The sequence below is a fragment of the Mustela lutreola genome, chromosome 14, assembly GCF_030435805.1.
Source record: "Mustela lutreola isolate mMusLut2 chromosome 14, mMusLut2.pri, whole genome shotgun sequence".
Classification (NCBI taxonomy): domain Eukaryota; kingdom Metazoa; phylum Chordata; class Mammalia; order Carnivora; family Mustelidae; genus Mustela; species Mustela lutreola.
Genome location: NC_081303.1, coordinates 13,343,492 through 13,370,009, shown reverse-complemented (window position 1 = coordinate 13,370,009; position 26,518 = coordinate 13,343,492). Strand labels below are relative to the sequence as shown.

At 53.1% G+C, this 26,518-nt stretch overlaps 2 protein-coding genes across 5 annotated transcripts; both read right to left on the bottom strand.

The window, feature by feature from the left end:
• Positions 1–86: 86 nt before the first annotated feature.
• LOC131814391 (Golgi-associated RAB2 interactor protein 4-like) lies at positions 87–2,079 on the bottom strand. Its single transcript, XM_059145271.1, is given in 2 exon segments — positions 87–312; positions 315–2,079. Coding segments are annotated over 2 exon segments (1,554 nt in total). The 5' UTR covers positions 1,704–2,079; the 3' UTR covers positions 87–147.
• Positions 2,080–7,429: 5,350 nt separating this feature from the next.
• On the bottom strand, positions 7,430–22,338 carry ATF3 (activating transcription factor 3). Of its 4 annotated transcripts, none has more exons than XM_059145266.1 (4): positions 22,199–22,338; positions 13,662–13,905; positions 10,281–10,388; positions 7,430–8,885 (listed from the first exon to the last, which is right to left on the bottom strand). In XM_059145266.1, the coding sequence occupies exons 1-4, from the start codon at positions 22,201–22,203 to the stop codon at positions 8,688–8,690; spliced, it is 555 nt and encodes a 184-aa protein (XP_059001249.1). In that variant the 5' UTR covers positions 22,204–22,338; the 3' UTR covers positions 7,430–8,687. The 4 variants fall into 4 exon arrangements, with proteins under 4 accessions (XP_059001249.1, XP_059001253.1, XP_059001252.1 ...); XM_059145270.1 differs by lacking the exon at positions 22,199–22,338 and adding an exon at positions 21,571–21,761; XM_059145269.1 differs by lacking the exon at positions 22,199–22,338 and adding an exon at positions 20,214–20,436.
• Positions 22,339–26,518: the final 4,180 nt, after the last annotated feature.

The following is a 26,518-nucleotide window of genomic DNA, read 5'->3' as shown; positions in this document are numbered from 1 at the left end:
GGTGGCAGCCCCCCTGTGAGGTCACCACTGGGCTGCAGGACCTAGAAATTCAAACACAATGCAGCATGCCATTTTTTAAAATTTTTTTTATTTTATTTTTGTTTAATGTCTCCTGGGAGAGGTCCCCCAGCGGCCCAATATCTGGGCCTAGGAAGTTCCATCCCCCCATGACCTCAGATGTCCGGCTCCCTGCGCTCTCCAAGCCCTGGCTGCTCGCCGCCGCCTGGGCGATGGCCTCCACACCACACCGCTCGTGTCCGCAGTCTTCTCCCCCATGGGCACGTCTCTGCGGTGTGGGGAGGCCGCGCGCCTCAGGCAGTGAGGCTGACTCTCAGGTTCCTCAGGAACCTGCGGATCCTGCCCAGCATCTTGGTGCCTGAGCCCGAGCTGCCGCCGGAGAGGCTCCGCCCCGACTTGTGGGAGGTCCCGGAGTCCTTGGCGCTGGGGGCGTGGCTGATGCCTTCGTCGGGGGCGCGCCTGCCGCGCGCCGGGCTGCTGCGGCCCTTGTCCTCCTTGTGCTCCCGCGCGGCTCTGTGGCTGCCTAAGGAGCGGCTGGAGTCCGCCGGGGCGATCTTGTGCCCCCGGGCCTTGCGGCGGCTGTCGGCGGCCCTGCGGTGGCGGGAAGTGCGGGGGGCTCGCTCCTCCTCCCGGCGCTTGCGGGGCGGCCTTCCCGCCGGCTCCCCACTGCCCGCCGAGCTCGGCGCGTCCCAGAGGAGCTGGCCTTCCGACGCGTCCCGAGCGGCTTCTCCCGCAGGCTTGCCGGCAGCTCCGGGCCCGGCGAACGCCAGGCATCTGCCGGCCTCCCCCGCTGCGAACTCTGCTGCTGTCCCTGCCGCCGCCACTGCCGCGGCTGCCGCGGCCTCCCCGGCGGCCGCCGCCTCGGACGTGGCCCCTGCTGCCGACTCCCTGGAGAGCCCCGGGCAGTTGGGGGCAGCGAAGGTGGGCAGGCTGTTGGTTTTTGGGGGGTCCTGGATGGTCTGTTCCCCGCCAGCAAAAGCTGCAGAGGTGGCCCCGGCCACCTCAGAGCCCTCGGGGAGGCTCCGGACACTGACCTGGTCCTGATCGATTATTTGGACATCTGCGCCTGCTGCGTTCCTGCCGTCGTCGTCCTCCAGCAGAGGCATGTCCAGCATGTCCTCTGCTCGAGCGGCGTCGGTTCTGCTGTGAGTGGGCACCGGCGGCGGCCTCAGTACCTGGATAATGCTCTCCCAGTAGGGGAAGAGGTCTTCCTGTGCATCCAGTGGGGGGCTCAGCCGCAGGTAGCAGGAGCGGCCGGTGGCGAATTTGAGGCGAAGCATTTGTTTTTCCCGGTCGTGAACAGAAAGCCTCACAAACTTCAAGGGAAGGAGCCTGGTGAGCTCCAGGGTGGTGGAAGCCTTGCGGCCTTTTCCCTTGGTGGCGTGGCCCTGGTCGGAGTACTGTTCACAGCCGGTGGCCGGGCGGGCCAGCAGCAGGACATCTGGGAGCGGGAGGCTGGGGCTGGTGGATGCGATGCCCACGGTCATCATTCGGATTCGGTTGTGCACGTCGACGACTTCCCCTCTTTTGGTGACCTGCACAAAGTCGCTTTCGAGCATGGGTGCGTATTTAAACAGGTCATATTCGCCCTTACGCAGTTGTCGCTGGAGTTTCCCCATGGCGGTGTTGAACATGCCCACCCTGGAGGCGCTGTGGGCGGTGTGATAAGGCGTCAGAGACTCCATGTTTTTGAGTTGGTAGCACAATCGGGCTGGGCCGGCGAGGGGTGGGCGTTGGTCTGGGGGCCGGTCCCTGGAGCTCCTCCTCCTCCTCGACCTCTGTTGGGTTGGCAGAGCGTGCAGCCCCCCTCCTGCTGCACGCGGCTGGCTCTGTGGCAGGGGTCCCAAATCCACCCCGCGCCCCACAGGCCACAGGCCACAGGCCACAGGCCCCCGCTTTGTCTCAGAACCTCCCAGAGACAGGGGTCAGGGTGGGGGGGATCTGAGGGTGACCGAGGGGACGCTGGTGGGTGCTGGGATTTCAATCTAAAAAAAACGAGAAGAGCTTGCAGTTTGTAGTGTGAAGTACAAACTGAAGTCTTGGTGAGAGACTAAGCACTCTCTCAGCCTGCACCCCTGAGCGGCCCTATTTATACTCTGCTGCCCTCTGTGACCTGTCACGCTGTCTCATACCCCTTAGTGACACCCCCTCAGGGCAGGGCCATCATCCTCCCCCCAAATGTCCCATTGCCCCCACAGAGGACAGGCCCACCCTGCCAGGGACCCAGGCAGGTATCCAAATAAAAATGTCTTCAAATGGAACAATTTTGTGTGGGGAATTTTTTTTTTCCCCTCCTCCAAATTCGGAAGATTTAGCAACTGGACAAAATCCATAGGAATTACTATAAGATGATGGGTTGGCAGAGTGTGCAGCCCCCCTCCTGCGGCTCTCGGCTGGCTCTGTGGCAGGGGTCCCACATGGATGGAGGAGGCACCATCCATCTCTATGCCCTTGCAGGGTATATGGCATATGCTTGAGGGCCATTTGAGCTCTTGGTTTCGTTTTATCCAAGAACCCAGAATTGGCAGTCTTGACCCTTAACCTGTTCCTTCATAAGATTGCAGTAGACATGGCTGCTAGCAGCCATTAAGAGCCATTAATGATGACATTAAAAACGGCCTCCCTGTGGGGCGCATGGCTGGCTCAGTGGGTTAAAGCCTCTGCCTTCAGCTCAGGTCATGATTCCCAGAGTCCTGGGACCAGCCCCACATCGGGCTCTCTGCTCCAAAGGAAGCCTGCTTTCCCCTATCTCTCTGCCTGTCTCTCTGCCTACCTGTGATCTCTGTCTGACAAATAAATAAAATCATTAAAAAACAAAACAAAACAAAAAAGGCCTCCCCTAGGCACCAGGCCGTGTTCTCCGCATACGACCATGAGAATCCCATCAGGTTTGGTACGGTTCCCACTGCCCCGTTTTATGAAGAGAGTGAGGGGACATCATCAGCCTAACTTCACAGAACTAATGGTCGTAGAGGCCATGTTCACGGGCAGGTCTAGCGGATCCTAAAGCCTTGTTGGGAACCACCATAGTACTTCGCTCCACAAAGCTTGGGCCAGCCACAGGTTTTAAACCAGACTGATTGAAGACCTTTCTGCGGCACTGTCGGAAGTTGCATGACTCCCTGCGTGTGTATGTGTTCTGGAGAGAACCTAAGACGCCACTTCAGACAGCGGCTGGGCAGAATGTTACAGGGGGGCATCTTGGTTCCTCCCCTCGCTTATGCTTCCACAAGCAGCCCATCTGTGGAAACCTGGTTATTGTCTCCTAAGACCCCCACCCCCACCCAGGTTTTCGTCCCTTCTCCTCCAGTGAAATGAAGTGGGGGTCGCGGGGGGAGTGCTGAGATGTCATCTGCGATTCCAAGAGCTTGCCAAGCAGCCTCCCTGGGCAACAGGAGTGCTTTGGAAGCAGCAACACCTGTGGGGAGCAAGTACCCTTGACCTTCCTGCCTTACTGCCCCTCCCACACAGCTAGCCGCAGAGTATGTGATTTCCAAACTGTTGCTTGAAAGTTCCACAAGGATTTTCTGCTCCCAAGTCTCGTATCTCCCGGTTTGAGGTTTTGCCCGAAATCCGACATCTGGGATTCATTCCTTGAAAACCAAGGTCTTTCTGTTAAAACGCACACACGTGTTCATCCGCAGGTGAAAGGACAAATGAAAGGTGGTCTAGCCATACAGTGGGATGTTCTTCAGCTGTAAAAAGAAAATGAGGTACTGCTACGTGCTACAACAGGGATGAATCCTGAAAATAGGATGCTAAGTACGGGAAGCCAGAGGCAAAACGGCCACATACTGTGTGATTTCATTGAGACGAAATGTTCCAGAAGAGGCAACTCCATAGCTACATTAGAGCCTGACTGGAGGGAGGGGAGTGTAGGGAGCGACTGCTTAATGAACAGGACCGGGATTTCCTTTGTGGGGATGACAATTCTGGAACTAGATAGTGGGGTGGTCTCACAGCATTGTGAACGTACTGAGTTTCACTCTCTCTTCAACGGGTACGATGGTAAACTTGATGTTGTAGTTTCTCTCTCTCTTCCACAATGCACATATCCATTCCTGCTTGGAACCCTTTAGAAAGGTCAGTGGCGTGACTCAGCTTTCCATTTCCTCATCTATAAAATGGGGTAAGAGCTGCCGTGAGGATTCAACGAGATAATGCACGTGAAGTGTTGAGCGTATCGTGGAGCTCCATAAATCCTAGCTGTTGTAATCATTCGTCCTCCGCTGGCCCTTCAAGCGTCGGTGCAGCTTCCTTCCTGAGAGCAGTTTTTGAGAAGACAAACTGAGACGCTTCTGGGGTTAGAGCTACTATGAGAACACAGAAGGATGCTCAATGGGCAAAACTGGCTTCTTCTGAGTCCCGGCTTCAGGCAGATCCGTGAACACACAGAGAAACTGAGCACAACCAGAGTAGGGGATGCAGCGAGAGGAAAGGCTTAATATGGGTTTGGGTTTCAAGGGTTTGTTCCAAGCCCATGGGGAGAAAGTGGGATAAAGATGGAAAATAGCATTTTAGCTCTTGGCAGAAAGTGCAAGTTTTAATTCCAGAGTCCCCTGGGGCCAGAATCCTTTAGAACGCTCGATTCGGAAAGAGGTGTCAGGCCAGATGTCAGGGAGAGGCAAGGGGACAAGGGTGAGGTCAGGAGAGAGGCTGGACTCTTCCAGGCCCTGCAGTGTGACGTCACCACCCCAGCAGGAGGCGGCCGCATGGAAGGACACTGGCTAAGCCCGTGTCTGATTCTGGCGGAGGCCCCATCCAAATAATTCTCCCGGATCCTCCCAACCTTCCCTCTCCGTCGAATGTGAAACAAGATGAACCAAACAACTTGATGGTAAATACATAGTCATCTTTTTTTAGTCAAGGATCAAAACACAAACGTGGCCGCAGAAAATTAAACTGCTTTTAGTGCACTTGGTAAAAGGAGCTTTCAGTTCCAATAACCATATCCAGTGTTATTTTTTGGATCAATTTTTTTGGCCATGGCCACCACCCACTTCCTTCCCCTCCAATTCATTGTCGGTGGCAGCTGAGAAAAACGGTCTTGAGTTTTCGTAACAGCTGATTGATGGGTGGCACCTACACCTACAACCAGAGGGTAAATGTGAGAAATTCCACACACCACCACCCCCCCCCCGACCCCTTAGAGAAACTAGATTATCTCCTGAAAGTGGGGGTAAACAGGTGCTATCACCAAGTGGATCTTTAGAGATTGGGCAGTGTCCCTGATGTGCAAGCAAAGCAGCAAGATCAGGACACTGGTGTCGCAGGGGTTAGCTTGAACCGTGCAGGAGTTCAGAGGAGCAAGCTCCCATACATGTGCACAGGAGTCAGAACCTGGAATGAAGCTACTCTCTCTCCAAAGAGAGATGTTAGCGGCAGAGCACCCCATTTCTATTTCTAGCCTGGTACGGATACCTTTGTGTGCAGGCAAAGAGCAATGGTGCCTGGTTCTTTTCAGACCTAAGGAATCCTATTCTGGAGATTCCAGAAAACTCGGCAGAGTACTTTTTTTTTTTTTTTGAATTAGCACACCTAGCCCATCTAAAATGATTCTTTCCCTGTCTTCCTCCATTCTTTCCTTGTGTTTGAAACACATATAGCAGTCAGATACATATTTGGACCTAATGGGTGTCGTCGAGTGACTACTTTCAGAAATGTACTGCGGCAGAAGGTAGGGTGTTGAGCTTAACAACGGGTCTACACTGTAGGCGTCTGTACATGCAAAGGGACCCAGTTGTGATATTTGGCAATTCAGATTTTATTTCAAAACTCTATGCTAACACCAAACAGTTGGTCAAAGGGATATACTTGGTTGGCCCCGTTTTCTGGGGTTTGTCAGTGAGAAACTGGGTATCAGAAGCCACCAACTGAGGAACAGAATTTAAAGTCAACTATTTCACCCTGGGGCTTGTAAGAGCCTGGTTGGCCAGAGGGGGCCATTTTGTTGCAGTAAACTTAGATTGACCCTATGCAGTGAACTTAGATTGACCCTGCCACTCCCAGAGGAACTTACTTGCAAAGCCTAGATACAGGGGTGGGCCAGGCCAGGTGAAGACATCCAATCAGTGGGGTGTGCATATATTTACTGAGGTGAGTTTAAATCCCATTGGCCACCTGTGTGTGGGCCGGGCTCAACAACCCCTCCCTATAAAAGTTTGTTTGGGAGGCTGAGGAGAGGGAACAATAGGGGACCTGCCAGAGCTGTCAGAGCCAGCAGAGCTCTATGTAAGAACTGAGCTGTCAGAGCCAACAGCTCTGTCAGAGCCGTGAGAGCCGCCAGCGGCCTTAGCCGCCAGGGGCCTTGCTACCACCGAGTTGCAGTCCCCCCGAAAACAGCCTTGTGGTTCCCAGCGGCCTTGCTGCACCGAGCTGCGAGTGGCCTTGCCACCCTGAGCCGCGAGGGGCCTTGTTGCTCTGAGCCGCAGCCCTGCTGTGAGGGGCCTCGCTGGAGCGGTGTCATTCTGGGGAGCAGCCTCATCGGTGCGCGGCCTCGTCATCGTCCAGCGGCCTCGTCCGAAGCTGTCTAGCGGCCCCGTCCGGTGTGGTGGCCTCCTCTGGGGAGCAGCCTTGTCCCAGAGTGGCGTCATGGAGAGCAGAGTCTGTGTCATCGGGGTTGTTGTCCTCCTTGTCATCATCGCTGTTGTCGTCGCCTCTTCGCCGTCAGGAGTTGCCTCACCCAGGGAGCAGCCTCGTCCAGAGTGGCCTCTTCTTGGGAGCAGCCCTGTCCGGGGAGCGGCCCTGTCAGGGGAGCGACCTCGTCAGCAGCGGCCTTGTCTGCAGAGCAGCCTCATCCAGAGCGGCCTCTTCTTGGGAGCGCCTCCGACCAGGGAGGGGCCTCATCTGCAGAGCGGCCTCGTCCAGAGTGGCCTCGTCTGCGGAGCAGCCTCGTCCAGAGCAGCCTCATCTGGAGCGGCCTTCTTGGGAGTGACCTTGTTGGGGTCATCGTCATCTCTTTGTAAGAGATGGCCCCTACCAGTCAGTTTGATTTTTGATGCTTGGCACGAAATAAAGCTTTGTTTGATTTTCATTTTGTGTCAGTCTCGTTCCTTTGATCACGGACCCTAACAGGCTCCTCAAGGAGCAAAGGATGACTCCTGGGAGAATTCTTTTTTTTAAGATTTTATTTATTTATTTGGCAGACAGAGATCACAATTAGGCACAGAGGCAGGCAGAGAGAGAGGGAGAAAGCAGGCTCCCTGCTATGCAGGGCTCGATCCCAGGACCCTGGGATCATGACCCTTTGAGCCGAAGGCAGAGGCTTTAACTCACTGAGCCACCCAGGCACCCCTCCTGGGAGAATTTTAAGCAGAACGCCCTTCTGCCCACAATGGAGGAGTGGGAGGTGGGGAAATGACTCACGTTCACCCACAAACCCATTGAACAAGAACAGAAACCAGCACGACACTTAAGTTTACTACGTCTTGGTTCCAATATTTATTATATCAACAGGTTAGGAATACTAGGATAAATAAGTAATATTTTCTCTTACAGAAAATTGTAATGTACTATTGAGTAGGATTAAACACTCTGAGGATTTCACAGAAACATCAGAATTTAAACAGATAGTAGCCAGAGTCCTGTGGCCAGTGTGAATGACCTCTCACAGCTCTCAATGCTTTGGGCCAGATTTCTACAAACATCCTCATGACAAACAATGCCACTAACATACAACAATGCTAAAGCCTCGGCATCACCGGTTTCAAATGTGTCTCCACTGAATGTGGTTGTGAACCACGAGAGAAGGAAAGTGGAATATTCTTTGGCTCTTCTGGCCTAGAAACAACTCCTGACCTAAGTCACCGAGTGGAGAGTCCTAGCCCTTTGGAAGTCGGACTTCCTGCTTTCTTCCTGTGACATTAGAACTGAGTTTGCGACAGAGGACCTGCAGTCACGCCCATGAGTTTTGCATCAATACCCTGATGCCGAAGGAAAGGGGGCCTTCTCTAGTGATGTGAAGTTGCCCAGCTCGCCAGCAGAATTCTCTTCTCCCGGGGTGGACAAGCTCTTCTGGCCACCTCAACATTCTGTAAGACACTGCCTTGTGGTGATCACCCCCCAAACTCTCAGAAACCAGATCCGAGGAAAATCACACCGGTGTTGTGTGCAACAAACACCAGGAGAGCACAATGCCTAGCTTGGACACAGCGATGCCTCGCACACAGTAATTCCGGTGCCTGATAGCAGGTTTGCTAGAAAGCACAACCCTGGCCATTGTACAACATTGCTAAATGTCATTCTCACTCCGTGTCCCCTGTGTGTGGCTGAGGCAGTGGCAGTGCAGGACGTGGCCCCACTCCATCCACCCAAGCTCCAGACACTTCTTCAGCATGAGTTCTAATGCTGAGAGTCCTGGTCTTGGTACAATCCAGGCAGAAGATGGGCAGGACCCTAACTGGGGCCCCTCTGCAGCATCCAAGAATAGCCAACATGTTAAGGCTTAAATCCTGGCATTGAGAGAAAAAGATGCCCTCATCCTGGTCCAGTGTCCACTCTGGCGCAGAGAGGGAAGGCCCAGCTGAGTTACCCAGAGCTCTTCCACCTCGATGGTTCTTCACAGCTGGGATGCGAGAGGGGCACAGGAAGTCAGATCTCCAATGGCTTCAGGGTTCGGGATATAGAAGGTTTCAATGAGGACTCCCCAGTTGCCCCCATACCACGATGGCTTAGCTCTGCAATGTTCCTTCTTTTATCTGTTGGATAAAAAGGTTTCTCTCATCTTCTGGAGTCCTCCCGTTCTGAGCCCGGACAATGCACGTGGGCCGGTGAAGGTTGAGCATGTATATCAGATGCTGCTTTTCGTTCTTGAGCTCCTCGATCTGGGCCTTCAGTTCAGCGTTCACACTCTCCAGCTTCTCCGACTCCTGGGGGAAAAGCAACATAAGTGTTAGGGATGGAGCCAAGGTTCCAGTACAGAAAGGCTGGCCTCGGAGTGCGGGAGGTCACTGCCATCAGGGTTCATTAGGCTGGGAACGGCCCTCAGGGAGGGAGTGCGGTGGGCTCCCCAGGGACAGTGTCGTCACAAAGCTGGGACAGCGGCATTAGGTCTGGAAGAATCCAGATCCTGGGGAAGCCTTTGAACTTGGGAGGCTTCTTCAGAGACGCCCTCGAGTTTCCACTCACAGTTGACTGCAGGTTGTGACTCTCATGGCAATGAACCAAGGGCTCAGATAACTCCTTTGTGTCAGTCCAAGGGCCCATGCGCAGCCCTCCTGGACCCAAGAGGGCCCCGGGAAATGCACACTCGTGGTGCTTAGTCTTTCCCGAGTCGCTAATTTCAGTGAGAAGTTCATCTCCCCAAAAGAAATGTACAAGGCAGCACACAAAATGTCTCCATTTTCACTGCCTCCCTGAAGCCATCACCAGAACCCCTGGGGACCTGCAGACCCCCGGTGGACACTCTGCCCTGGCCTGTCTACACTCGGGGGAGGGGACAAAGGCATGGGAAGGACTGTGCCAGGGCCCACCCTGCCTGCCTGAAGATGCTCTTCCTGCCTGAGCTTCTCCCTGCAGAAGGGGAGCTGTCAGAATGCAGGAGGGACCTCGGACGGGCCGCAGGATGAGCTGAGAAGGGAGGGAGTTAAGAACACAGAAGCACGCAGAGGAAAAAAAGAGTGTAACCACTGCTTGCAGATTAAGGAAATAACTTGTTTGAAGAGATTAATTAAAGGCTTTTCATACTGAGCCAATGAGAGCTGGCAGCTTCCTTCTCTTGGTAAAACGGGTGAGGGAGGCTTCCTTTGACTGGGCTGACAGATCCTGCAGCCTGGAAGGGGCCAGACATGTGTGGACCGGCCAAGCCTGCCGGGAATCTGGGCAGCAGACAAGCTGTGGTTTTTAATTCACACACCTGCTTCTTCTACACCCAGAATCCCCTTGGAGGTGCTAACAGCTTTGTCCCCCTCTTGCAGCAACTGGCTTCTCACTACCATCTACACATCCTTCTGGGCAGGGGCCTTTCTGACTCCCCTTGCGATGGCAAATGAGGTTGGTGGGGGGCAGGCACGAGCACGAGGAGGGGTGAGGCAGGGACAACTCTCTCTCTCTGTTTCTTTCTTCAAGATTTACTTGTTTATTTTAGAGAGAGAGAGAGGAAGTGGGGTGAGAGGCAAAGGGAGAGAATCCTCAAGCCGACTCCCCACTCAGCACACAGCCGGCCTAGGGGCTGGAACCCAGGATCAACCGCCTGCCGCCCCCCCCCACCCCGCCCCGCCCCACCCCGCCCCGCCCGGACTGCAGGCACTGCAGGGAGGACTCACTTTCTGCAGGCACTCTGTCTTCTCCTTCTTCTTGTTCCGGCACTTGGCAGCTGCTATCTTGTTTCTTTCCCGACGCCTCTTTTTCCTTTCATCTTCTTCAGGAGCTACCTATAAAATTCAAGAGACCGCATGCTTCATGGGAGGCAGAAATTGCAACCCATCTTAAATACAGTGCCTTTCACTGCAACAAAAATGGCAAACCAGGACAGCCTCCATGAGAGGAGGACTGAAGAAGTCAAGTCCTGCATGAAACCTCTCCACATGTACTCGCAAAGGACGACTGCAAATCGAAAACTGCTGGTTACAATTACATTGACAATACAAGGGCGCCTGGGTGGCCCCGTGGGTTAAGCCGCTGCCTTCAGCTCAGGTCATGATCTCAGAGTCCAGAGATCAAGCCCCGCATTGAGCTCTCTGCTCAGCGGGGAGCCTGCTTCCCTGTTTCTCTCTGCCTGACTCTCTGCCTACTTGTGATCTCTGTCTGTCAAATAAATAAAACTTTTAAAAAATAGTTTAAAATAATTACATTGACAGGAGCACCTGGGTGGCTCAGTGGATTAAGCCGCTGCCTTCGGCCAGGTCATGATCTCAGGGTCCTGGGATCGAGCCCCACATCGGGCTCTCTGCTCGGCAGGGAGCCTGCTTCCCCCTTTCTCTCTGCCTGACTCTCTGCCTGCTTGTGATCTCTCTCTCTGTCAAATAAATAAATAAAATCTTAAAAAAAAAATTACACTGACCATACTAGTCAGTTAAAATTCAGTTTATCTGAAAAATACATTTGGATTCTGAAATGAGTGGGATATTCAAATTGAAATCTATCAGTAATGACTGTAATCCCCTGGAGCAGAAAACAGATTCTGTTTCGTTTCCTTTCCCCTGGATCTAGGAATGACGTCAGGAACATTGGCTAGCCGGCCACCTTTTCTCTCCTGCCTCTTCTTTGATTTGAGACCCAGGGCACCCCATTCACCTCTGTCTTCACTCAGAGCATGAAAGCACCTCCTTCAGGAATTCCAGAGAAGCCCGTGAAGCTCCCGGAAAAGAGGAGCCCAAGCATATTCCCCAAACAAAGTGGCATTATCGGCCTGGGCCTTGGTGCCACCTGTGGACGGTGACCAGGATCCAACCAGTGACTCAGCCAGCAAAGACCTACCAACCTCTTCCTCTGTGCCCCACCCTGAGGCAGCCGTGGGGCTCCTCAGAGAACAAAACCCTGTCCCGCTTTAGGATCTGGCCCTCTCTGGAGGTTGGCTCTGATCGTGACTGATGGGAAACCCACAAAGTTCAGCCGCAGGGCTTGGCTTAGAAGCCTGAGACTGCCCGGGATGAAGTACTCACGGTGGGCTTGAGTGGGTGATGGTCTAGGCAGCTAACGTCAGACCTTGTTGTGTCACCTGTCGCTGCCCCGGACAGTAGGTAAGGGCTCCCCAGGGAGCCACACCTCAAATCAGAGAAATCCTGGGGCACTGTAGTCACCTCAGACCCATCTGATTACTAGTCCTTTGGCTTTGACGACACTGAGTTAGCTGCACAGAGATGGAAGTCCTCATGATTTAGAGAAACAAAGCCCGAGGGGAAAGCAGGGCAAGGGACAGTTTTATTTTTTACATTCTGGACCCCAGGACCGCACAGGCAGACATCTGAGTTTAAACTAAACTGGCTCTGAATCCCAGCTTCACCACTTATCAGCTGTGACACCCTGGGCAACTTACCATCCTCCTCTGAGCCTCAGTTTCCCTCACTTGTAAAATACGATCAATAATCTTATCAATCTAATGGTGTGGGGAGGAATATATATATAAAATTCAAATGCTTTTTACAGTGCTTAGCTTACAGTCAGTGCTACGTAAGCCTTAGTTACTATCATATTAACCTCACTGTTCCTCATCAAGAACTCAGCAATGGTGGTGCTCTCTACACAACCCTACAGGTGTTTGGGGGTAGTGGGAGAGGACTCAGGGTTTTCTCATATGAGGAAGTATTTGAAAGTAGAGCAAATCTCAGAATCATACACTGTCAGAGATAGAAAAGGCTTTAAAGAGCCATTCGGTTCAATCTCCTGACTGTCCTGACATGGAAATGAGGGACAGAGGGACCAGCAGCAGTGCATTCGGAGAGACCCAGGTATCACTAGTTCATGGTCACTAAATCAGCAGGCAACAAAGCTCAGGTGTAAACCCAGACTTTTGGCTCCCTGTCCTGTGTCCTCTCTGGGATGCACTGCCTCATTCTACCTTGTTGCCTTCCCAGAGGTGACTGGGACCTGGCAGAACAGGGTCCTGCTGCCCAAACACATGCATGCCCATCGGTTTCACAGGTGAGAATTATAGCAAACAAGGGGACCTGAATTTTCAACGATTTAGTTGGTGCATTCTCTTCCCATCAGAAGCACCTCCTTGTTATACTGAGCTAAAATCAGAAGGTCACCTAGTAAACACAGTCAGCAGATAAGCTGGGTGCTTTAAGGGGTACGGCCTCAGAGCAGGAGATATTCTGTCACTGGCTGTCCTCTGTATTGGACATCTGCTTCTTCCTCTAAAGAACTCTCCAAATACCCTTGCAAAATGCTTTTCTTTCTTCTATGGGGAGCCTACTACTTCCCATTACATCCTGTTATCTCAAGGTATTTAGAGAATTTTTTAAAAATTCCGTGTGTGCCCTATGGCCCACCTTGCACTGTCCAGTAGCAGACAAGGCGATGATGACATCCTGAGGTTAACGGAGCACAGGTGATGCCTCTAATGATGGCTTATGGATAAAGTGTCATGTGGAGCCCCGTGGCCAGTCACCGAGTGCTGCCCACCAGCGAGACCCCCAGCAAACGCCATGTTGTTGAAGCCTTAGATCAATCCTATGCAGGAGTCACTGTTACCACCACACCCTTTTATAGAATCATAAAGATGCAGAACCAACTTCCTTTTAAACTCAGTTCTTTCTTGGCCAGTTCTGCTACCCCTTGACCAAAGACAGTGGTCATGGCAGATGAGTAAGCCTGATATAATCCCGTCTCTTATCCACGAGGGAAAGGCCCACAAAGTAGCCCACAAAGACCTCCCCTCTGAGGTCCTCGAGCCACCACCGCACAGCCAGCAACCAGCTCTCAGACTTCTCACCACGCCTGTTACTCCAGGCGTCTTATGGAAGCGCGCCCGACAGGGAAGCGTGCAAGTGTTGGAGACAGAGGCGCCCTGGGAGCAGAAGCTGTTACCGGGGCTGTGAGCACAGCTGGCTGGTCCTGGCTCCCCAGGCTGGCTGCTGGGGTCCTCGCGGTGATGAACACCGTCACCACACTCTGAGCAGCCCCTGCCTGGAGCACGCCCAGCCTGGGGGCTGTACAGTGGAAAAGTGCGGAAAGAACCAGAGAGAACGCTGGGAACCTACCTCGGTTTTCGTGACTGCCATCTCAAGGGGTCTGCTGCTGACCGTGACCGACTCCAGTGCAGAGGACATCCGGTGACAGAGGTGCTTGTTCTGGATGGCGAACCTCAGCTCTTCCTTGACAAAGGGTGTCAGGTTAGCAAAATCCTCAAACACCAGTGACCCAGGAGGGGACAGGCAGGGGACGATGGCAGATGCACTGACTTCCGAGGCAGAGACCTGGCCTGGGTGTTGAAGCATCATCTTGCTGAAAGAAATATGGAGACCCAAACTACTTCAGGGATTTGGGGCGCGGGACCAAGTCTCCCCATATCCGCCGCACTCCCTTTGGGCTTCTGTGTTGTTTTCATTTTATGCCTCCTCCTGAGGAAAACAGGTTCTTAAAGCACAAAGCTCAGTGATGTGCATAAAATGCCTCCTTGAAATGTATAAAGGGTGGCATTTCAGGCTACTCTGAGTTCAAGAAGGTGTTAGTTTTGGCTGGTGCGCATATACGCAAATGTAGCCTCAAACAGTCCTGAAAGAGGAAGAGCATTTAAAGAAAAAAACAAAACAAAACAAAACAAAAAACCCAACAGTGAGACTCTTATGTAACCCCACTTTCAGTCTCCGTTTTGAAAAGAAGCTTGGAAGGTATTTGAAGCGAAGCCAACTCTGTCTGTCCATGAATGGAAGTAAGAATGACGGCCTGGGGACCCTTGGATTTAGCGAATTAACCTCTGAAGCTTCTTCCTCAACAATTTTGATCCAAGTCAGTGAGAATGAGGACAGCAACCGCAGCCAGCACGTGTGTTTCTTCAGCCCAGTATGGCAGGGCCTGGGGCTGGGGTGGGAGAGTCACGTCACAAGGGACCAGTAGCCCCTTCTTCTTTTTTTTTTTTTTTAAAGATTTTATTTATTTATCTTATAGAGAGAGATCACAAGTAGGTGGAGAGGCAGGGAGAGACAGAGGGGGAAGCAGGCTCTTCGCCAAGCAGAGAGCCCAACATGGGGTTCGATCCCAGGACTCTGAGACCATGACGAGAGCTGAAGGAAGTGGTTTAACCCACTGAGCCACCCCGGCGCCCCCAGTAGCCCCTTCTTAAGGTTAAGACCGCTGAAGCAAAAGACCTCAGAGAGAAGCAAAGCAAGGAACCAAGAATTTGGGCCTCTCCCGGGGGGGTGGTGTTCAGCCCCGTGGTGTCTGCAAAGGCTGGGGCTGGGGATCGAAGGGAACCTGGGACCGGCTCCAGCACTGAGGGGCAGCGTGACCTAGACCGAGTCTCAGTCTTCATCTGGCCGATGGCTGAGAGTGCCTGTGGCATGGGGACTGGGTGTCTCTACCGTTGCTGTGCCCAGAGCTGGCCCAGCACCTGGCACCGGCTGCTCCCAAGGTCTGCTGTCCCCCGCAGACTGCCCCACTGAGTACATGAAAGGGGGAAAGACAGGGTCAAATTAACCGGTCTCTGAGCTCTCATCTACCTCTGTCACTCGGTGGCCCAGGGAGCCGAAAGGCGCAACGGAAGGAAAGGGAAGGGAGGAAGTCGTAAGAGGCCCACAGTTCCAATCTGAAGAGCCCCCCACAAATCTCAGCCCGCTGGGCCCTCCTTCCAGCAGCAGCCGTGCCCCTTATCCCTGCAGTCAGTTGTCCAGGTATGTGGGGACAGTCTAGGCACACTGTCCCCTGGAGTGTCCTTCTCAATCTGGCCCTGTGCAGTCACTGGCCCAGTCTAGTAGTAGCCCTTTGGCGTGTGACTAACATTTAACGAGTGTCTCCTTGACACTAGAAACCTCACCTGCATGATCTCATGTAACTCTCATGAGAACCCCGCGCATTAGGTCCTAGCCCCCTTTTGCGGATCAGGTAACTGAGGTTTAGACCAGCTGAACACCTTGTTCAAATTCACAGAGTCGGTATGAGCAGCATCAGGACTTGCATTAGGTCTGACCCCAGAATTCACACCCTGAACTTATAGAATATAAAACACTATTTACATGGCAAAAACCAAAAAAGCCAGAGCAAACCTTTCTGGCGGGGTGAGGGCTGGCACGGGCGGGTGGTGGTCCTGTTACAGAAGCGGCGGAGAGGAAAAGCAAGCAGAAGCAGGGAGCCAGGGGGAGAATGCACTCCGTGCGACGGACGGCTGGTCTTTCTGTGTCAGCCCGCACACTCTGGTTCCATTTCCAGAGCCCTAAGTGGGTCTTTGGTCCATACAATTCTTAGACTGGGGTCAGATGATCACAGATTTGAGGCCCACTTACGCATCATCACATCTCCCAATGCCTGTTTTCTCCTCCATAAAAGAAGGCTAATGACCAATCACCCCATTTTTCCAGAGTTGTGCAAGGAGTTGAGAAAGTAATACATGAACGTGCCCTGGGAAATACAAAACAACGGGGAGGCCCCCCCGGGTCCCTCCAGCCCAGGGGCCGGCTCTGTGACAGATGCTAGGCAGGGTCCCGCTGGCAGGGTGGCTGGTCATTCTCCGTGATCTCAAACACTTCGGAAGAGATCACCCTGACCTCTGAACGGACTCCCCCTTACGATCTGAAAAACACTGATGGAGGCAAGAATGCCAGGCCATCAGTGCCACCACTGACTGTTCAGAGAAGTCTGGGAAACAGCTGTCATTTTCTTCCCAAAGCCCTGTGTCGTGAGCTAGATCCCAGGCTCCTCTATCAGTTTAATTGCATCATGGCAGGATGAGGGGAGGGTCCTTCTCTGGCCGGTGATCAGCTCTGAGAAACAGCCTCCTGAAGCCCTGAGGCTTAGGATTCTCCTGTGCATTCATGTTTTCCCTCCCTTAACCAACTTGATTAAAAACCCTGTAGTTCTGGGATGGAATTCAGAGCTACCACTGGAGGGCCTTTGTTTGGATGACCGGATGGCGCTCCTCCACTTCGGTAGTCTGAATTTGAGTGTAGTTCTATTTCACCCCCCAGCTAAGTTTATTAATTATCTCACGGGGCTTGGGGTCTGCTGTTTGGGACTGGTTTTTTCCTTTTTTAGTTTAAAGTCAACCATCCCGATGAAAGTAACAAGAATGTCAGTGGTATGGAATGTTTTCATGAAAAGCAATGGGTGGGCTTACTTGGGGGGTGGAAACGGATTGTAAAAATGCTTTAACAAAGCCTTGCAGAAAGGAAATCAGTTACATTTGTAGAGATCTGAGCTTTCTCTGCATTCTGCTACAGCTTAATTTCTTGAGATACTACTTTCTAGTTACCCCTTGACTCATTCTCTTAAGGTCTGATTCAGCCCAGGCTCAGGCTGTACCTCTATGAGGAAAATGAAGTTAAAGCTTCAGACAACTTTCTGGAAGTCGAGACCTACCAACATTCCCCCTCATTGAAGGACAAAAAAATCTCTTTGGGGATTTTCTGAGTTGGCTTTCTACATTGATCTTAAAACTGTCCAGACTTGCTACAAAGAACCTCCATTTTACTTTTGCTTCATTATCTTCAATCAGAAACCATGTCATATCTTTGGCAGTTTCATCATTTTCAAGAAAGTGAAACTTTACTCGTGCATTTCTTTAACTGGAAATTCAACTCCCAGATTTTATTTCCTAGCAGCTACAACTACGCTGAATTTTCACTTCTAATTTTCATCTCCCCGCAACAAGTGCTGTTCGTAAAACATCTCACAGTATAGGAAGCCGATACGGGTCTTTCACAAACTTCCTATCTTGGTCTTTCTCCCAGCCTATCTAAAAATTGAATAGGCCCATCACTGTGCCTGATCACTGGGCTTTTATCACTGATAAGCCACCCACACTTTCTGGGTCTCAGTCTCCTCATCTGTAAAATGAGGCCAATACCGCCTGCCCCCATTTCCTCACGAGATGGTCAAGAAGATGATACAAGAGTCACAAAGGCTGATTTATATACACACTGGATGGCCATTACTACTGTGATTTCACTTTTCCCATTTCAGGGGAACTCAAAATGCTGTTGTCAATGCATGTTAGCCCCATTAACCAGGGATTAACTGGAAGCTAATGAAATCCAGGTCACTTTTTTCTTCTTTTGCACTTTGGTTGACCCTGAGCTCCCAATCTACCCCACTATTTATTTGCTGGTAAAAGCTTGTTTCCACTGCTCTCACGTACTTGAGAAATAACCAGTTCTCACACATGAAACCATTTCTAGTTTCTCTGGTGTCCTGGCTATGTACTTCCTCCTCCCTAGGTTGGGTGACACTTCCAACCGTTGACCCTGTTCCATGCTCAGCCAAGTGAAAACAGAAATCATGAGCTCTACATAATGGGGTGGAATGCCTGGTATTAGAGGCACGGAGGTCAAATCTTCATTTTGCAATTAACATGAGATCCAGGAAGGTGGTGACTTGCCCAAGGCCATAGAGCTGTGAGTGGCCCGGCCCTCACCAAGCTGTTGACCACTCACCCACTGCTCCTTTTGCTTCATCACCAATAGAGATCCAAACCGATAGGACCAACCAATTAGGCAAATGGAGAATAGAGCCACAGGCCAGGCAGACAAGCGGTCAGCAATCTTAGTAACCTGGTACCCACAACAGAGGCAGCTTTGACACCACTGAAACAGGGAGGGAGTACTGAAGAATGAGAACAATGGAGAGAAAGAGCCAAGAGGGATACAGAGAGGGGTGGGGTTAAGACAGAAAGGATGGGAAGGCTCCAACAGCTGCCACACAGGTGCTGGGGTGCTCTACCCTATCCACACCGTCAGCCTGGAGTGTGACCTGTCACACTGTCCCTGAAACCACCCAGATGGTAACAACCACAAACCTCTCTGCTACTCCAGTCTTTGTCCAGGATATCCTCAAGGCGAGAGTCTATATGTCGTAGAATTAGTCTATACCAAATACTAAATACAAAATAAGAAGGGCAGTAATAACAACTTCTCCTTCATTTAAAGATGGGGAGCTCCAGGGCGCCTGGGTGGCTCAGTGGGCTAAAGCCTCTGCCTTCAACTCAAGTCATGGTCCCAGGGTCCTGGGATCAGCCCCATATCCATCGGGCTCTCTGCTCAGCAGAGAGCCTGCTTCCTCCTCTCTGCCTACTTGTGATCTCTGTCAAATAAATAAATAAACTCTTAAAAAAAAAAAAAAAAGATGGGGAGCTCCCGCAACAAATGGGACTGTCACCCACAATGAAACAGGTGCATTGGGGGAGACTACCGGAATTTTCTATCACTCATCACCACCCACCCCCACCCCCCTCACCCCCTCCACCTCCCTCACCCCCCCCACCACCACCGCCCAGTCCCCTTCATCAAGGGTTTAGCAACACCCTTATTTACAAGGAGGTAAATGTGATCTGGGTAATAAAATTCAGGAAAAGAAAATGGTTAGGAGGAAAGTAAGTAAGCAGATGACATGAAAATGGGGTGTGGGGGATCAGAGGAGAACCAATGCAATGGAAAGAACCTTAGGAAGGGAAGACATGACCCATAGAGAAGTCTCCTCCCCCTCACTGCCTCCAAAGCTGGTCAGTGACATTAGACAGAGACCCACCATCCCCCAAGTCATTCAAGGCTCTTCATGGGTCCCCTTTCTTTTAGTTACATCGCCCTGGAATCTGAAAAACTTCTGCCAGAGAGGACCTTAATGGTCATCGGTCCAACCACCACTTGGTACTTCCAAACAGGCCGAGGGAGCCAGCACTGGGCCCTGGGCGCCCACTTCTCTCAGCTGGGGAAACTGAGACTCAAAGACAAGAAGCGCAGTGTAAGCTCTCAGGGTCCCGGCCACTAGACCACGAAGGCATTCTCTCAACTATCTGCGCGGGCTTCTCACCCTTGCTTCCTCCAAGGTGCGAAACGCAGAGAAACCCGCAGACCTGCCAGAGGAAGAGTCACAGGTACGAGAGCAAAGCGAGTGAGAGCCTTGGGACCAGAAGTCTCCCGCTCAGGGGCTGGACACCAGCCTGTGCCGGGAAGCCTCACCGCCTTCCACCCCAGGGCAGCAACGCGAACGCCCGCCACCTCTAAACTTATGCCAACTAACTTTTCGCTCCAGGCTCCGGCGCGGTCCCGCCGCCCAGCGCTCCAGGGTGCCCAAGGCGACCCCCAGCGGCCGCGCCCGCGACCCCGGCACGACCGTCCCTTTCCCATTCATTCGGTCCCGCTCCTGAGGCAGCCCTTCCGCCGGCAGCCGGCCTCGGTGCCTCTCCGCGGGGCCCGGGAAGGCTGGGCTCGGGAACCGCGGTGCCGGGCACGAAGCGAAGGATGAGTGGGACAGCGAGCTGGACAGCCTCGGCCACCCCCGCGCACCCACCTCCCCACGCCAGCCCCAGGCGAGATAAGCGAGCGTCGAAGGCGGAGAGGAACGGGGCTCCGAAGCCCGCGGAGGAGCCGGAGCCCGCCCTCTCCGTCATTGGGAACCCCTCGCGCCCCAAGTCAAAAGAGAAAGTTCTTTGGGAGAAACTTTCCGAAGCGCCGAGGAGCAGCCTTGCATGGGAGAAGTTCGGCCAGAGTTCTTTCGCAGCCAGAGGCTGGAGGCGCGGATCGGGGACGGGCGCAGGGGTCGCGGGACTGGTTATTAGAGGGGCGCAAAGGGAATGAAAGCGGGCCACCCTCGCCGCGCTCACTCACTCGGTTCCAGCGCTCACCTCCGGTCTCCACGCAGGGCGGCCAGGGTCCAGAGGGCGGGCGGGGTCGGGGCGGGGTCGGGCAGGCTGTCTGCGGGGCAGAGGGGCGAGCTCCGAGGACGCACCGCCGGCGCGCGGACTGGCGGGCGGGTGTGCTCGGGTTCGGGCGGCGGCGCCGGGAGAGCGCTGGGCACTGCGCGCCTCGCTGCGTGCGACTGTGGCTCAAAGCGCGTTGCATCACCCCTTTTATAGCCCTCGGGCTGGCGGCGAGCCAGCTTACTCCTGGTTACGAGTCCCAGGCTGACGTAATGCTATTAATAGCTTCCCCCGAGAACCAGCCGAACTAGGCTAGGCTGGGAGGAGGGATGGAGGAGGGGCCAAAGGGGGAAGGGAGGAGGGGGACTGGTGATGCAAGCTCGGGGAGGAGCCGGCCGCGACAAACTCTCCCGGCGTCTGGTTCTCGGACGCACACCCGCCCGCCCTCTCTCTCCATATCAGGACCGGAGCCGTCCGGGCGGGCCGCCAGATGTGCGTACTCGCCGCTGCGTGTTCCAGCCATGAGCCAATGGTGCCCAAGCCAGCGGCATGACTCCACTGTGCTGGCATCTCTCCCTCCGCTAGATTGGAGGACTGGGGGGAGATGGAGGGGCGGGGCCTGGCCGCAACCCAAACTAGGTGAGGCTGGGAAGCGGGCACGACCTTTCTCTAAAATGCGTGGTCATTTTCTGGGCCCCTTTCCCCCCTCCCCCAGACGCCGCCTTCCCAAGTTGGGGGACAGGGTAGGGTCAGAAGCGGTAGCCCCCGCTGTGGGAGAGGTGCGCCCAAAAGACCCCTGCGTGAACCCACACAGTTACCCGCCGGGGCTGACCTCCGCCGCTTGGCCCGCGAGAAGTCCGCGCGTTAACCCAGTCGCGGAGGGCAGCGCTCGGTCGGCACCGTGCGCCCTAGCCCGCCGCCCGGGCACACCCCGCAGGAGCGCATACGCGGAACCGTCTCCGGGCGGGCGGGGAGCGGGTCCCCGAGGCCGGGGCAGGTGGTAGAACCGTGCCGATTAGGATTTTTTAACAACCACATAGCGTTTGAAATTGACGGGCAGTTTCTTAGTGAAACGAGCAGAACATGGAAAGAGGAGAGGAGCTGAAAAATTAGTGGCAACTTGGGCGCTAAGAGTGGGGTTGAAACCGAGCGGCCGGGACGAGGAGGAAAGAGAAGGTGCTTTGATCCCTGCGGGCCAGGCGGAGGGGGGTCGCCACCCTCTTAGGCTACGTTTAGGGAAAACCCATCTTCGCCTTTCACGCGTTTTTCTGCTCCCAGAGCGGAACTGGTTGGGGCAAGACGGCGGGGAGTCGGGGCGCACTCACCGCAGCCGAAATGAGGCCCCGTAGCCGAAGTCCCTTCGCCCCTCCAGCCCGGCTGTCAGGAAAGGTTGGGTCCTAAGGCTCCAGATACTCGCTGGGGCTTCAACAGAACTGGATTTGAACCTTAACGATTTCCGGGTTCCGATTCCTCGACCCCAGCTGTCTCCGCTTCGAGAGTGGCAGAACCAGGGACCTTCTCAACTGCCAAGGACGAATATACGTGGACGCGAGTGTGGCTCGCGAAGTTTCGAACCTGCCCGGGGCGGGGTGGGGTGGACCACGCGCGCCTGTGGGGTATTGGGGGCACGGTTAGGGGCAAAAACCCCTGCTTTCACCTGGCTCTTGGGAGAGGCGATCGAAGGTCATAGTTTGGTAACTTGAAGTAAGAACTAGAAGGGTCCTGGAGCCCGGGCCCCCTCCAGCAGCCCCACACCGGCACCTGCACCCCTACAGTCGGCGGTGATGGAGGGGTCGTCCCCACCTCCTCCACTCCCACTTACACACACCTGGGAATATCTGTCCTTTCCCCAGCCTCTCCGATTGCCCAACCGCCTGGGGGGCAGAGACCCTCAGAGCTGCATGTGAAACTGCAGGTTCCCCACACCCGCCTTCCTGCCCCCAAAGTCCGAACCTCATCCAGAACACTCCCTCGCCAAGGTTCCGGCCTCAGACAACTCGGAGGGTAGTCTCGCAAGCCCCCTCCCCCGCCTCCAGCGGGTCTGGGAGCCCAGGGATTCCACACCGGATCCTCGAGGATGTAGCCCTGCACCTGAGCGGCTTTCCAGCTGCGTCGCGCGAGAAGCGTGGGGCGGTTGTTTTTGCTTTACTTTTCGCCCAGGTAACGGCTCCCCTGGCCCCACCCTCCACCCCCACGCCCACACCCCCTCGCACCCAGCCCCACACCCCCCACCCCACCCTCCTGCAGACGCGCGGGCAGGTAAACCCCGGGCGTGTCGGCACAACCCCTAGAACGCTGCAAGACCAGAAGGAAGAACGTTTATACATTTAAATGAAAACTATTTGGGATTTTCTACGCATCTATTATATCTACTTATCTATTGTTCTGGAATAAATTGCACCATCCTAAATTGAAACAAGGAGATGGAGAACATGTGATGTACCCCTCCCCCTCTTTTTTTTCCTCTCACCGAAATGCCTACAGAAATCTTTAACCAGTTTACATTTTAATACATCCAAGCCAGATTTGTGGTTGAGTCCTGTGATTGTGGGGAAATTCAATTTAGGGCGTAGGGTAAACAAACAGCCAGACCAGCCTCCACAAAACAATGCAAGAGAAGGGTAATTTACGATAGAGAAGTCTACAACCCTAGTTGTTTGTTTTTATTATCATCTTAACTCCTCTTTCTTTTACTGGTCTTGTTTCATTCAAATTAAGTCTTGGTTTTGAATCTCCAGGTCACACCCCCTCCCCCCCCCCCCCCGACAGAAAAATGCTGTCAGCTGTTCACAGAAGTGTGAGCCTCGCATTCTCTGCTTCCCAGTCCCGCTGAAACTCTAAAAGTGGTAAGAATCTTGACAGAGAAGTCAGTCCACCCCTTGTGAATGAAACTCTTATCCAAGGAAAACAAAAACTAGGGCTGCCTGCCTCCCTGCCCCCAGCCCCCCGGGAGGACTGCGAAATGCCCGCCCAGCTGGAGAGAGACTGGGAGGGATTCACGCTGGGGAAGAGCCCCAAGGTGTGCACCGCAGGAGGAGTGATCAATGGCTCTTTCACCCTGACTTCAGTTAAAGCCACCGACGTCTAGCGTGCGCTCTCTGTACCATCTGGAAGAGGGGCCAGAAAAGTTTCCCAGACCAAAACGCTCCTCTAAGCAAAGGCAAAGCACGCCTCCTCCTCTGAGACGGAGGCGCGGGGCTGGGATTATCCGGGGAGGAGGGTTAAGCAGAAATTTGAATATTGCTGAGGTGCCACGCCGCAGAACCGCCGAGGGAATCCACATTCAGACCAGCCTTAGTATGTTTTGCTGAGATAAGAGTTGGAAACTTCATGCCGGGGCATGTGCGAAAGGAAGGGGAAAAAGTTAAAAGGAGTGGGGACGGAACTAGGCAGCTAAAAACAGCCCACTCGTGGCAACGGAATCTAAACACCAAAACACTGCAGGGAGCCAAAAAAAAAAAAAAAAAAGAAAATAGTGCAAGGGATATTTAAAGATTTTGGCAGTTTCTTAGTCCAGGGAACAGTCCCTTCCAACTCTGTCCCCCATGACATTATTCTTCTTCCAAACCCCAAGATTGTATTTGCTTACAGAGCTCTGGACAGGTAAGTTCAGAACAGAATCAGGGAAACAGCCAGGAACCACGAGCCCTGTCCTGGCTTCACCCACTTCTTCACCACAGAAAGGGATTGGAGAGGAAATTTTTCTTCTCTACTCTGCTTTCCAAAGCCCACACTTACGGTAAAGTCAGTTAGAATGTGGGAGTCACTCATCCAAGAGTCTCCACAATGGGCATCCCCGAGAACCAGGGAAGCGTCCCATACTGGACTCTGAAGCATGGAAGGTGAACCACGGATGCCGCATTCAGCACTTAGCAGCTGTGTTACCCTGAAGGAGTCATTTCTCTGTCTCTCAGCTGAGCTGGAAAATGGCAGCAGTAACAGCACCTAACGCAGAAACTTGTTGGGAGGATTCCCTGAGGAAGGGGCACACAGCCACTCCTCAGTGGCGTTAATTATGAATCAAGAGGGGCTTTCTAGGAGAAACTCCTGCATCTCTCCCAGAGGCCATTCTGTCCCATTAGTCAGTAGCGACAGTGGTGGCTGACGTGGAGCCAGAAATGATGGCCTTCAGGGGAGCAGGGATAAGACTCTATACAGAAAACAAAACCCACACAACTCTGTTATGCACCTGTTTAGTGGTGCGTCAAGGTCCCCCTGGTCCAGTACAAAGTGCTGTGGGCTGGGAGCAGGGGCTTTGGGTTCTGGTCTGTTTCTGTCTTTGGTATTCTTGAGAAAACTACTCCCTCTCCCTACGGCCCCCACCTTCTCTGAAGTGAGCCTCCCCCTCCCCCGCCGGGCTGAGCTCTGAGGGTCTTGAATGGACACCTGCTGAAGTCATCCAGCAAGCCCCTGGCAACCTCTCCACAGAGGGCTGGAGGGAGAAAGAAGTGGCAAGAGGAAGATATTGACTAGCACAAGGACAGACCCATTTCGGCAAACACTATTCCTCTCCAAAAACTAGAGTTGAGAAACGTTGTCCAACCTGATTCTCAAACAGACTGTGGTCCTGACAACTGATCTTTCTCTCTCTCGTTCTCCACATTTCCAAGGAGTTTTACCAATGGACTTGGTGCCTTGCTAGAAAGGAGCAGGTGGGAGAGGACTTTGGGTGGGGATGGCACTTTTGGGGACATCCTTGTACATAGTCCATCTTCTGCTGCCACAGGTACCCTCACTTTGGACCATGTGGCCAAAGCCCAGGTAACAGCTATTCCCATTTAAGAGTGGGGACCCTAGAGCTCTGGGTGTCCAAGATGAAGTCCCAGCCGCTGGGTGATAGCAGGACTCAGGAGACCCAGGACCCACTTGGAGGTTTCCTTCTAGCCAACTGAGTGACTTAGTGCAGGTCAGAAACACTCCACCTGTGTTCCAGTCTATGAAATAGAACTATTTAACACTGACTCCCCCAAAGGGGTGTGCAAGAATCAATGAGATAGCAGACGAGAGTGACCTGAAAATAATTAAATGGGGAAGCTTTCCTTCCTTCCTCCCTCCCTTCCTTCTTCCTTCCATCAGTCTATCTATCAAAATTAGAAGCCATTATATGTATGTATATAACCATTATAATATTTGGGAAATGGGAAAGAGAAAAGAGTGCCCATAGGCTCAACCTTGTTAGCATTTTGGTGTGTCTCCCTCCAGTTTTTCCTCATGCATGTGATTTTTAAGAGCGTAGTTGGGATGGAGATTACATGAAACTGTAAAATTTGCCTTTTTGGTGATTACTGTGAATTGTATGTGCTCTTTATTACCATAATTTTTTCTTCTCAGAAATATATTGTTTGTTTTATTGTGAGATGTAGAATTTCATTACCTGGGGCACCTGGGTGGCTCAGTGGGTTAAGCCTCTGCCTTTGGTGCAGGTTATGATCTCAGAGTCTCTGAGGCTCTCTGCTCAGCGGGGAGCCTGCTCCTCACTGCCACTCCTGCCTGCTTCTCTGCCTACTTGTGATCTCTGCCTGTCAAATAAATAAATAAAATCTTTTTAAAAATGTAGCATACATATGGATGATTATATAGAACTTTTATACCCCTTTTAATAATAAAACAAACATCACGAACCTACGGCACATGTACTGAGAAGCGCCCATGTGACCACTCCGGTTCCCACCTGCCTCCCAGAGGTAACCACTAGCCTCCCTTTTATTACCATAATTTTTCAGGGCCATGGATGTAGTATGATTTACTTAGTCGTTTCCTCATTTTTAGTATTTACGGTGTTCCCAATATTTTGCTAGAATGCTATTACAAATTTAAATCTTTATTTTGGGTATCAGATTCCATCATTGCTCCCGTTGTTTAAATGGAAATCAGAAAGGGGTCTTGGTTTCTGTCTTCAAGGACCACAGAGGCATAGTGAAAGCTGGAAGGACCCCCAGTAACTGAGGCCATCTGCTCATTTCCCTTGCTTCCTGACACCCAAACAAACAAATGAGTCCTACAGGTGCTTTTCCCTGGGGAGCATTAATGATTCTGCTCTCTACCTACCCCTACCCATTTAGGTTTTGTCTGTCCACCTTCGAACAGAAAATCCGGGCTGCAGCAGGGGTGGGTAAGGGGTACGGAAGGGGAGCAGCTGAGCGGTGCTTCTGCCTGTGCCCTCCAGGCCATTTGTCCACTGGGGCTTAAGTAGCACCTCAGCTCTGGGATCTCTGTGCCGGCTTTAGTGGCAAGGGTGGCCTCGGTGATACCAGGCGGGTGATACCACGGGGG